Below are 12,751 nucleotides of genomic sequence, written 5' to 3'. Positions count from 1 at the left end.
TAATTTGTGTAGGGCTTCCTTTACTGTTTTCTCCCTAACACTTCCCTAAGACTGTACTCTCTCCACTTTTTTAAACCATCTTTTCCTAGATTAGAGCACTAAGCTCCCTCTCTACTCTGCCATCTTGGAACTCCCCCTTGAATTCATTTTTGAGGTATATAGTTAAAGACATTGACATTTAATAATTGATAGGCAAGCATTTATGGGAACAGTGGCTAATTCTATTCACGTTCCATTGTCTGAACTAAAATCTTGGGTAGAGAATTCTAAACTTATGTTTTCAAAGATGTTGTTTCTATTCCCAGTCTGCGAATGCTCACTATATGAAATAGCCAGTTATGTGTGTCAAAAACTGTCAAACAGCAACAAGTTTATTCAGTCATTTAGTTAAGTTTAATAGTTATACATACTAAATTGGATAATTTCCTGAACATCCTAAAATTTTTCATGTTGTTTTTAGCCCTTGTTTATACAAACTGTGGCCTTTCTACTTTACTTGTTGAATATTATGGTTAGTAGGGCATTAAGCCTGTGATAATAATAGAGTGGATTGAAATTACATTTTTTTCAAATATTAAAGAAAAAAGGAAGGAAGGAAGGGGATTGAGGGAGGGACAAAAGTTGGGAGGGAAGTATGAATATCATTAGAATTGTACCTATGAAATACATGAAATCTGTATAGTAATAAAATTTTTTTTAAGATACTAATATGAGGTCTCTAGCAATCACAGGAATCCTACAAAGGCATTGCAACACTAAAGCTAGAAATATGTTCTCTGCCTCAGGATTCTCAGCTTCTTAAAGCAACATAGCTATTAAAGGAGGAAACCAACACTTTAGACCTTACAATTCTGCTGTCTTAAAATTGCTAGCTGAAGTAAGGATTCCACAGATAGGAAATAGAGATTTGAAGAAAACCCAGTACCTTTCTTGTCTAGCTTTCTTGATTTCTTGAGTCATGTGCAACCAAGCTGAAATTAACATAAAAATATAGCCAGTATTTTGAATGGTCAACATTTTTCTTTATTACATGTTAAAAATAGCAATGTTTTCTGTTTTAAGGTCCTCATGATCAAAAAGTCTATATGATTTCCACACCATTAAGGGAAAAGTATGAATTTAAAAAGACTCTAAGAAGCATAAACACTGATTCCTCACTTAAGAAATTTTGTGAACGTCTTACTGAATTAGTTATTTCCCATATAATGTTAAGAATTTCTGATTGCACTGAAGACAGTGGAATGGTTCAGAAAGTACTGGAAAGAAAAGATGCAACTTTTACAAAGTTTATTATAGTTCATTCCCAAGAGTTTAAGAGTCAGATCATTTCTATCAGAGAACTTGCTTTAAGCATTTCTGAAATCATTATTCTAATCCTTTTTAATAACAATATTTTAAAGGAAGACACTACACAACAAACGGTTTCTGTAAAAACTAAATATATTTACTGCCTAAGAGTAGCTGCAACAGACTTCAATGAACTCTTTCAGGATCTTTTAATGGGAGTAATCCACGTTCTGTCCAAAGAAATAGGGATGAGCCTTCATCCTGAAAGTAAACAAAGAAACAAGTCACTTTTCATGCGTGGAGGCCATAGTTTGACCATTTGCAACAAAACTAAATCTATGAAAAGACAGACATGCTCTAGAGATTGGAAATCAACTAGTCTTCCCCATATTGATCAACTTCTACCGGAAGATAAACTAAATACACTAGCATGTAAGTTAGGCACTCTGGTTGGGAGCCTAAGAACTCGTGAATCTAAACTAGTGGTCAACAAAATTTTTAATATTGTTGTAGACTTGTTATTTCCAGAAAAGCACCCAAATTGGAATACTGATTTGGGCAGACTAGGAATGAAAGTATCCCCATCTCCAAATAATGAGCACAGTCATAGCATACCTAAAAAAAATGTAGACCTCTCACCCAAATCAGTTTTTCTTTTGAATACTGTGAGTGAGAAACTTATTCAGATACTTTTGGAAGAACACAGGGCCCACAACAATGCCCTTGCAAGTGACCAACTCTCTAATGAAATATCAGCAGAATGTCAACTATTCAACATGCTTCAAAATGTATGCTCACCATCTGAAGGATATGACATGGCAGACCTTTTAGAAAATCTGGAAGAAATAGATGAAGAATATATTCTCAGTATTGTTTCCCATAGTTTGGTAAAATCCTTAATGGAAGAACTGTCACAAAATGTACCACAGCCCCCCAGAAGTCCACTCTTAGCAAACAAACAATTAACATATAGCACTAGAGAGAAATTTTCTGGGTTTCCAAAAGCAAAAAGGCCAGAATTAAAAAAATTAAGACAGGGTAAAGGCTCTGTAAATTTCACAAGTTATGAAGGCAAGCCTTTGACAGGGGCATTGAATGATCCCAAATCCATTTGTTCTGAAACACACACCCTTTTTGATAAGCACTTTCCTAGAAAATTATCCCATCTACCTCCCCTGCAAAGGCCAGGAAATAAAAGAATGAACACAGCAGCCATATTTCATAGCATGCAAAATGCAGGAGGCATGAGCACAATAGTTTACTCAGCCACATTTTTGGAAGAGATCATTGTAGGCATTTTTCTTAATCTCTATACCTCATTGTGGGCCAAAACTGTAAACATCACCGAGGCCGAGCTCAGTGAAATGAATATATTAGGTGTGAATTCTGTGGTTAATGAGTTTAATAATGCCAAAGTCTCTGTTTTGGAGAATATTGAAGAAAGTATATATTTCCCACCATTCTCCAAAGAAAGTGTTAATAAGACTGTTGACTCAGTTTATAATGATGTTTTATGGGGATATGAATTGCAAGTAAACTGCAGAAATTATCTGGCACATACTATTACTTCCATATCAGAACAGATAGCTAATAGCATATTGATGGAGATTTTAGACTACCAGCTCCCACTGTACCTTGTAGGAAGGCTCATGCCCAATTCATATTCTCCTCTCAGGGCTGAAAATATACTACAAAAACTCCAAAATAACCTGAAAGAACGCCATTACCATGCTCAACATTCATATACCACCATGTTGTCACACTCATTTTTAGAAGATGTCATCAGAAAGCTGTTACCTCGGCTTATGCCTATCTCTGGCAAGACCTCATGCTTGGGAAATAACTATTTAACAATTTCAGATTTTAATGAGCTATCCACTTGTATAGTAAATAAAGTTATGTTGGCCATTTCAAAACATAAGATTTGGCTCACTAACTATGATAATCAACATCTGTGTACAGAAAAAAACCTCCACAATTTGGCAGAGTCTGTTTATGATAATATTCTGCAGATGTCTGACTCTGTTGTTTCAATGCAGAAAAGTATGGTAAGCCAAAGTCCAATTATGATTGACCGAATAGCCAGTCTTATTATTCAAGAGGTTATTGACAACCATCTTCAGCCCTTTTTGTGTGGAACAAATTTACCTTGTTCAAGGACTCCATTGGATGAAGTATCAAATATGGCCAAAGAGATTCTCAGTGAAGTCACTGAATCATACAAACCCCAAAAGACCCCAGCATCATCACTAGGTATGGGTTTTTATCCTAATACATTTGTAGAAGAAATTGTAGCCAGGATTTTATCAAAGGTCTTCAATCCAAACTATAACACTGAGCATGAATTTGATAAAACAGTCTCCAAAATAGTTAACTCAATAAATGACCATTTTAACAAAGCTAAAATCTGCATTCTTTGTGATGATGAAGAGCACTCTTTTCTCACTGTAGATACAGATATTGTGGATGAACTTGTCAATTCAGTGTATGAGAGTATTCTGGAACAGCATGATCTGGCCCCTGAGGCTTTTAATAAGGAACTCAAAGGCAGTGATATTTCTGTGGAAAATATTACCAATTTAATTGTGACAGCTATTTCTGACTATCTATTTCATCCACTCTTTTCTGGGGATTTGTCAGCTTCTTACTATGCAACTTTAACAACAGAGAATATAACTCAGAACATCTTTAGTGGCATCAGTAAATTTACCAAGCCAAGTCAGCATTTATCTCTGTATAACACCTTACTGCCGTATACATTTTTAGAAGACATAATCAAGATAATATTATCTAGAATCTTTCCACCTGCAGTTAGCATGCTTCCATGTGGTGAAACCCCAGATGGTAGATCAGGAATTAATGTCAATACAATCTCTTCAAAACTAATCAGTGATATTAGGATGAAAATTTCCCAACATGAAATTCGATTTTCAAAAGATAAAGATGAAACCAAATCTTTGTATTCAGAGGATGATGCTCAGCATCTTGTTGATTCAGTATTCCAAAGTATTTTGCAAAACTCAGAGTCTCCAGAAGTAGTGGAGCATAATATCACAAGCAGTAATGATGTTCTTATTGATAGAATAGCGGGTTGTATCATTAAAAATATCTGCCAACAACATCTCCATCCATTTGAGTATAGAAATTTGCTGCTTCCATCGAATACACACCTTGATGATAGGAGAAGGCAACCATTTTTTGCTGGTGTTTACTCCCCAGCCTTTTTAGAAGATGTGATCTCTGGGGTTGTAAGCAAAATATTCCATAAGACATTCAGCAGTGTGAAAACAAAAACAATAAGAGACTTAGAAAAAGAACAGCTTTCAAGAGCTAAAGAACTCATATATTTGATAATAGAAGAATTGTCAAAAGCCAAGGTTAGCATCCTTGAAAATACTAAAGAGCAACTGTGTTTGCCAACAGTAGATAGAGATATAACTAGAAAAATTATTGATGTGGTGTATAACAAAATTTCACAAGAATATAATCTAGAACTATTACCTAATAAGGATTTTCTCAGTGACACAAGGACATTGGCTGAAAGAGTAACTAAAATTATCTTGGCTGAAGTTTTTGATTTCCAGATTCTTCCAGATATCATAGCAAAGCTGCCTGTTACATCATATTCAAAACTCAATGCTGATGCTTTGATAAAAAGAGTACAGTGTGAAATTAGTAAATCACAACTCCAAAATCAGAATTGTACAACATATACCACCATATTATCACATACCCATTTGGAAAAAATTGTCACTCAGGTTTTGTCTCAAATAAGTCCATTAAACTTCAGTGAAGAAAGCCTAGTATGTTCCCAACCAGACGTCAGTAACACAGTTGTGAGACTAGTGGATGAAATCATGTCAATAATTTCTAAGCATGCTATATGCATTATCAAACATGGAAGTGAAAAACAAAATATGCTTTCAGAAGAAGATACTCAGGCTATGGTTGATACCATTTATAAAGATATTTCTCAGTCTCTTACAAAAGATAAAAAAGGCATAAGTGCTATACCTGTTACAAAACTAGCAAGTTATATAATAAAAGAAATATTTAACCATCATCTTCAGTCATTTTTACCTGGAGATAAAACTCTTTATTCAGGTTCAGTTGACCATACTTATAAACAAAGAACAAAAGATCCTCAACAAAGAGAACTGTCTTTCATTGTGAATTCAGCTGTCTTTTTGGAGGAAGTTATTTCTGAACTTTTATGCAAACTCCTTTACATGTTCTCATGTAATGTCTTGGCTTCTGAAGACCGACAGGAAGCAAAAGTTGATATTACAAACATTGTTACAATATTAGTAAAATCAATTGTGTTGGAGCTCACCACATCACAGATTTTAGTTACAGACAACTTGGATGAAAATCTGCATGTTTCAGAAGGATATAAAGAACTGATCCAAAAAATGATAAGCCTAATTTATGAAAAGCTATTAGATGAATATAAATCTCTGATTCATATTCATATGGCTATACAAAATGATACCGTCAATTTTGGAAGAAAAATCTATTATTTGTTGTTAGAAGAAATTTATGATCATCAAATAGAGTCATTAGTTTCAGGAGAATTAGCAATGACTTCTTACTCCTCCTTACAGGAAGATAACATCATTAGAAATGTGCTCGAGGCCATTGAGGATAACCGTGTCTCGCCGTCATGCATCACTGTTTTGCCTCGTTCCCTCTTAGAAGATATGATTTCCAAGCTTTTAGCATATGTAGTCTCTTCATCTGAGACAGAAACTGAAATAAAAGAGGAAGAGGTGATACCAGATTGTGAATTTGTGGATGCAGCTTCAAAACTAACAGATGAAATAATAGCAGAAATTTCTGCACATGAGATTAGACTTGCCTCTACAGAAGAGCATGCAGGAAGTATGCAATTAGAGGCAACTGAGAACTTTATTGACTCCATATGTAACAATATTATGCAAAACCTTAAATTCCAACTTGAACCACAGAGAGGTACATGCAAAAAGGGAAGTTCATTCATCAAGAGAATAGCTGCCTTCATTATCAAGGAAATTGTAGATCGCCATCTGCAGCCATTTTTATGTGATGAAGACTTACCTCCCAGCGAGTTACCTGAAAATGACTCTGCCACTGAACTCTCAAATCCTGCTAATGAAGAAACATCATCCTGCCCACAGGCATCTGTGTATTCTGCTTCATTTTTAGAAGAGGTTATCATTGACCTTGTTTGCAAGTTTTGTACACTCCTAAGTAGTAATAGAAATCATAATGACAAAGAAATGCCAGAACAAGAGCTTGTGGGCATGGCTATAAATTTTGCAAATGACCTGATAGGAGAATTTAGGAAAAGTGAAATGAAAGCTGTAACAAATGCTGAAGAAATATTTTCTTTTCCACCAGTAGATAAAAAGACAATTAATAAGATATCTGATTCTGTGTATGATCAGGTCACAGAAATATATGGATCTAGTGACATTCAAAAAGATGACAGAAGTCACATTGTTACAGAGTTGATTGCTTCTTTAGCTAGGAAGGCAATCACTGCTTTCGAGATTGAACCACTGTTTTCAGGAAATTGGTATTCCACCTTCTTTTCCTTTCTAGATGTAGATAACATCATCCAAAGGGTTCAACATCTGCCATATAAAACCTTTACAAAGGCAACCAGAAGCTTAAAAGGGAATCTGATTTCTTCACCAGAACAGTCATCTGCCTCAGGCCTGAAAAACAAAATGCACACCTGGGAGACAGATACAGGAACATTTAATGAAAAAGAGGATTTCAAAAAGGAGGAGACTTCAATGAAAAGATGCAGCATCCAGGATCCAATATGCACTGGTGTAACAAGTATTATAAAGAGCAAAGTAACTACACTAGTATCAGAGTTGGCTGGAGGTGTGGCCAACAGAAAGAACAGGGATAAAAACAAAAAGGAAAGTTCCATCAGAGAGGAGAATGGGAAGACAGCAGAAGTTTCTTCCCCCACAACCAGGATGAAAAGTGAAGATACGCAGAGGCCATATTCAAGTACACCACTTCCAGAGAATAACATGAAGAATGATAGTTCAGCTAGAAAAGATGAGAAAAGGCGAGGTGATAAGTTATGCCAACAGTTTTCACCAGCTACCGCTGACACATGGAACATGAACAGTGTACTGGGATCTGGTGTTAAATTAGATGATGCAAAGAAGAGTGATGCAAAAAGAAAATTAGAAGAGGATGTACCTTTTGAATTAACATCTTTGAAATCCATTGTGAAAGATATTCGGTCCCAAGTGAAGAGGAGCTGTTCCCCACCTTACAGAGTTAGGGATGACACACAGATATTACATCCTCAGCATGTCCACAATATCACTGAAATCATTTACAGCAACGTTTTAGAAATATCTTCTTTCCAAGGGCCAATAGATGATTCAAAATCCCAATATCCTCTAAATGATAAAGCAACATATGGAATCAAGCAGGATGACAAGGACTTTGCACAGCCTACTTCAGTGAATTCAGCTAGCCAATATGTTCTGGCCATCAAGAAAGAGAAGGAGAAAAGTAACGATGAAGAGATTCTAACTCAACCTAGTAAACCAGACAGTGCTCAGTACCCACCAGAAAACAACCCTGGTATTTTTCCTGAAAACTTTTTAGAAGAAGTTATCTCAGAAATAGTTAATAAATGTATTTTTTGTTTCTCACCAAATACAGATGATGCATGTCAAAATGTAGCCAGTGATGTAAATTCAGATGAGCTGTATGATGCAGCTGTGAAGTTGATAGATTCTCTGTTAAAGGAGTTTTTAGAGGCTCAGATGAAAGCATCAAACCAAGATCAGCGAAATCAGTCCTTCTCATCTACAGATACATTTTCATCAGCTCATAAAGTATCTCTCAGGCAGGAAGAGCCACCTGTGAATAAAGTCTCACCTGAGATAAAAATGATAATTAGAGATAAAATACCATCCATGAACAAAATGTCATCTGAAACTAAAATGTCTCCCTCAGATGAGGTGCTTTTAATACCTAAAACACCATCAGTTGATAAAGCATTCATCAGTAAGGTTGTTAACTCTTCCCTATCCAGTATTTTGCAGCAATATGAATCTCAGTACTCCATTTGTAAGGACATAAATAGTAATGGTGAGAATTTAGCAAAAAGGCTAGCTAATGCAGTACTAGAAGAAATTTTTCAGCATCAGCTAAACTTGCTACTTCATGATGAAGGTCTGCCTTCAATATGTTTGCCTTTAGAATCTAAGGAGCTTATGAAAAAGGTTCAAAAGGTGCCTCAAACTTCCTGCAAAGAATGTCAGACATCGCAGCCATATACTGTATTGTTGCCTCATGAATTTCTAGAGAACATAATGTCTTCTCTTCTGTCAAAAATTTTCTTTACAGTGGCCAACACAAGCATGTTACAGGATAATTTGTACACAAAACTAGATTTCCTTCAAATGAAGTTAGTAAGCACGGTTATGACAGAGATATCCAAAGATGAATGTATGATTATAGAGTATGTACAGTCCTTACATCCTAATGATGATGAAATTATTCAATTAGTGGTTCAAACTATTTATAATAATCTCTTGCCACAATTTGGATCTCTTGCAAACATACAAAATTGTATCACCAGTGATTGTAGAATGCTTTCAGAATCTATAGTGAATTTAGTTGTAAGGGAAGTAACTGGCAATCAGCTCCAGACCTATTTTTCAGGAGAGCTAACCCCACATCAGTGTACAGAAATTGACAATGTTGTTGAAAATGTCCTTAAAGATATAGTGCAAACCACCGAAGTTCCCCAGTGTGAGCCACCGCAGGCTCACAAACTGCCTTTTCACATAATAGAAGAAATTGCTGTACAATTTTTATCAAAGCTTTTATCTGTGTTTCCAACAGTGGGTAAAGAATCAAACAAAACTTTACATGCTGAAATGCAAAAGATAATCTCAAAAATCTTAGACTCGTTCCAAGAATATATGTCCAAAAGTCAGATTAAAGTTGTACCACAAACCAAAGAATCATCCACTATATCTTTAGCAGAAAGTGAAACTATTGAAAAAGTAGTCACTTCAGTTTATAACAGTGTTTTAAAGCACTCTGGCTCACATATTTCAGTGTATAAAGATTTACTGGGCAAAAGCAACTTCCTTTCCGATATCATAGGATTTTTAATGGTGAAAGAAATTTCCAATTCAGAGTTTCACCCTCAAGTGGAAGGAGAAGCATCAGGTTCGGAATTAGTTCTAGAAGCTGTCAAAATTATGGAAAAAGTGGTTAAGATCATTGATGACCTTAGGTCGAAGGAAAAGGCTTCATCCAGAAAATCTGTTGTATTAGATGCCCTGTTTTTAGAGGAGATACTGGCCTTGTTCTTGGCTAGACTAGCAATGTTGCCAAGTGCCTCAAGCAAAAATACTAAAAACTTATCGAAATTTGAGTTAAATAAGATGTCATCTCAATTGACAAAATCTGTTACAGCTGAAATTTCTAGAAATAACATTAGTGTTGTAGCTGCTTATCCTGAAGAATACTTTCTAAATCCAGAAAATAGAGAAACTGTTCTTCAGATTGTTGATTCTGTTTATAATCAGGCACTACAACAATGTGGAACACAAGAAGAACTTTATTATGATGTGAAAGGTACAAACCACTTCTTCCCTAATAAGGTGGCTTCTTTGGTTTTTAGTAAAGTTTTAAACTGTCCACTAGAAACAGTTAGCTCAAAAGATTCATGTACTGATTTCTTTAAAGATCTGGATGTCCATCAGATTGCTGAAAAAGCATATGAGTATGCTGTTAAAGGGAAGCCCATACCGGAGGGGAAAAAATCAGACCACAATTTAACTAAAGAGAAACTTCCGATTAGAATAATTCCTCACCATGGGAAAAAGCCAATCAATATTGATCCAAACATTGTTGCAGAACACTTAGGGGTCATTTCTATAAAAACGCAACCTCTTGAAAAACTGCAGATGGAGTGCTTAGCTAAAACGGGACACAGCATAGAAGCACTGAGGTCCGCAATGATAAGTGGAAGGAGTTACTCAATAGGCTTAGCTGCCGCAGAGCCGAGGAAGAAGGAAAGGCGGATCTCCCTGGATATGGCCGGAAGACTGAATGTGAAGCCTTTAGAGGTAAGCATAAGAGGCGTCGTGAACAGAAGCGAGTGTCTAGGGTGACCCGGTTGCCCCTCTGTGCCTGCCTTCCTCGGTTAGGTCCACAGAATGTGTTTGTAAAACATGGTCAACTTCTCCTCCCATCCTGGTAGAACTGGGTAGCCTTCATTCAAGACAATGCAGTCCTCTGCCTTTCTGGAACTTAGCCCATCACCTCTAGGTATCAGGCTTGTTGTGGTTAGCCAAGCAGACTGAACTGCCATCTCTTAAAGAATGGGAACCCAGGGAATCCCCTGACAACAAGTGAGACTGAGTGGCATTGTAGTTCCATTAGGTAACTTAAAAGAAATGCAGTCTTTTACAGAAGTTCCCCCAGTTAGTTTTTATGGCTAAACATTATTAGAGTACTAAATAGGTACAAAAGGGACCATTAGAATATCAGCTACAGCAGCCTCTGCCAGCCATTTGAGTCCTCAAATTTAAGGCTCCATGGTCCTACTGTTTTTACTTACCAATATTCATCAGCAAACATTAGACTGTAAGTTCTTTAGATTTTATGTTTCTCATTTTATTGTCAAAAGACTTTGCCCAAAGATGGAGTTACACTGTTTCAGCCCCATGTTCTCAATTCATGCCACAGCCACTTGGTATATGTAAATGAGCCTCTTGCTCTGATCATGTGCTTTCACACTAGGGATGCAGCCCATGGCGTAACACCTGAGCAAAGTTCTATTAAACCACCATGCCTGGAGTATAGGCCCAGGAGCATGTTTTCCTTAGCATTATTCTCCAAACCACTGAACTAAGTCTCTGAACTGGTGAATACATTAATGGGTACTTTTTTGAATGCAAAATACTGAGATTATTATCAGCTGGAACACTAACAGAATCTCTGTGGTCCTTAGTTTCTTGAACCACATTAAGGCCCTTGCCAGCCCAGCTCTAAAATGTCCATCTCTCTCAGTTCTCAAAATTATATTAGCATTTACTTAGTCTACATTTATATGTAAGCAATTCTTTGGGCACAAGATCTGTGTGAATAAACTGAAACATTACTCCCATGCTAGTGCCTAGTTCATCTGCAGAAATCTGTCACAGTTCTTATTTTTGGTTACCTGCTCTCATATCTTTTCTTAGTACTTTAACTATCTCTTTATAGCCCAGAGAACATTGGAAGAGAATATTTAACCCCAAAGAATTACCCTAACACTAGAAAGAGGAGCAGAAGCTGTCTTAAGGAAAGTGGACAGATATAGGCAGCTCAACTAGAACAATGCTTTGCAGCAATCTGGATAGCAAGGCCCCGCATAGCCCCACACAACTCAATGGCTACTCCTCAGTACAGAATTCACCAGCAGGGCTTCATTTGCTCTTTTTGAGGTACAAAAACTTCCCAGCACAACACATTTGTGCACAGTTAAGGCTTATAACAGTGACAAATTCCAAAGCCATATAGAACGATCTTTTTTTGAGCCACTGTTCCCCTCCAACAGCACAGATAATCAAAATTGATTGTTTCCATTTCTTACAGAAGTTCCTCTTTCATTTTGTTTTGCACAAAAGACATTCCTTTAGGGCAGAATTTATCTGAAAATCTGTTCTTCAGTGTTACAAAGAGAAGTTGAGATCTAAGATTGATAACTCAAATTAATTTAAAGGTTCTTTGCATCATCAAAGACTACAGAAATGGGAAAAGGCATTTATTTAATTATAATGGTCTTTTCTTTGGGCTGTCTTTAACACTGCAAAATGGAAAGTGACATTTGGCTAGGGAGGTGAGGAAAAATAAACATTTACTCTTTGAAGTTTATTTTTTTAAACGTATTCAAAGTATTAAGGACAGAATGGTGAGGAGTGAACATTCAAAGGCCTTCACATTTTTTATTGTGAGGCATTTTTAAAAATCCAGGTCAGCCAGTATCTTGCCTTTTTTCGTGAAAATGCCTGTATTTAGATTACTCTATGATTAGTTCCCTACTAAGAAACTTAGAAAAACATGTTGGCCAGTGCCGCAGCTCACTAAGCTAATCCTCAGCCTTGCGGCGCCAGCACACCAGGTTCTAGTCCCGGTTGGGGCACCGGATTCTGTCCCGGTTACCCCTCTTCCAGGCCAGCTCTCTGCTGTGGCCAGGGAGTGCAGTGGAGGGTGGCCCAAGTGCTTGGGCCCTGCACCCTATGGGACACCAGGATAAGTACCTGGCTCCTGCCATCGGATCAGCGCAATGCGCCAGCCGCAGCGCGCTGGCCGCGGCGGCCATTGGCAGGTAAACCAACAGCAAAGGAAGACCTTTCTCTCTGTCTCTCTCTCTCTCTCACTGTCCACTCTGCCTGTCAAAAAAAAAAAAAAAAAAGAAAAAAAGAAAAACATGTTATCA

General features: G+C 36.9%; 1 protein-coding gene across 10 annotated transcripts in view; it reads right to left on the bottom strand.

The window, feature by feature from the left end:
• Nucleotides 1–1,000: 1,000 nt before the first annotated feature.
• RBMX2 (RNA binding motif protein X-linked 2) overlaps nt 1,001–12,751 on the bottom strand; it is a 52,189-nt gene continuing 40,438 nt past the window's right edge. For 2 of the 10 annotated variants that reach the window (XR_016227746.1, XM_089323899.1), the window contains 2 exons: nt 2,086–2,123; nt 1,001–1,548 (listed from right to left, as the gene is read on the bottom strand). Coding sequence is in view for 6 of the 10 variants with exons in the window: in XM_089323899.1 (XP_089180025.1) it covers nt 2,115–2,123 (9 nt within the window). In the remaining 4 variants the exon portion in view is untranslated. Of the gene's footprint in view, nt 1,549–2,085; nt 2,124–4,457; nt 4,528–4,788; nt 6,037–7,602; nt 7,621–7,664; nt 7,698–7,914; nt 8,023–12,751 lie in introns of those variants that run through there. The other 8 variants (XR_016227744.1, XR_016227745.1, XR_016227743.1 and 5 more) reach the window with 8 other exon arrangements.

The sequence above is a fragment of the Oryctolagus cuniculus genome, chromosome X (genome assembly GCF_051225735.1).
Source record: "Oryctolagus cuniculus isolate XC-2025 breed Fujian yellow rabbit chromosome X, ASM5122573v1, whole genome shotgun sequence".
NCBI lineage: Eukaryota > Metazoa > Chordata > Mammalia > Lagomorpha > Leporidae > Oryctolagus > Oryctolagus cuniculus.
Note: the sequence above shows the minus strand (reverse complement) of the source record. Positions and strands in the feature narration are given on the sequence as shown.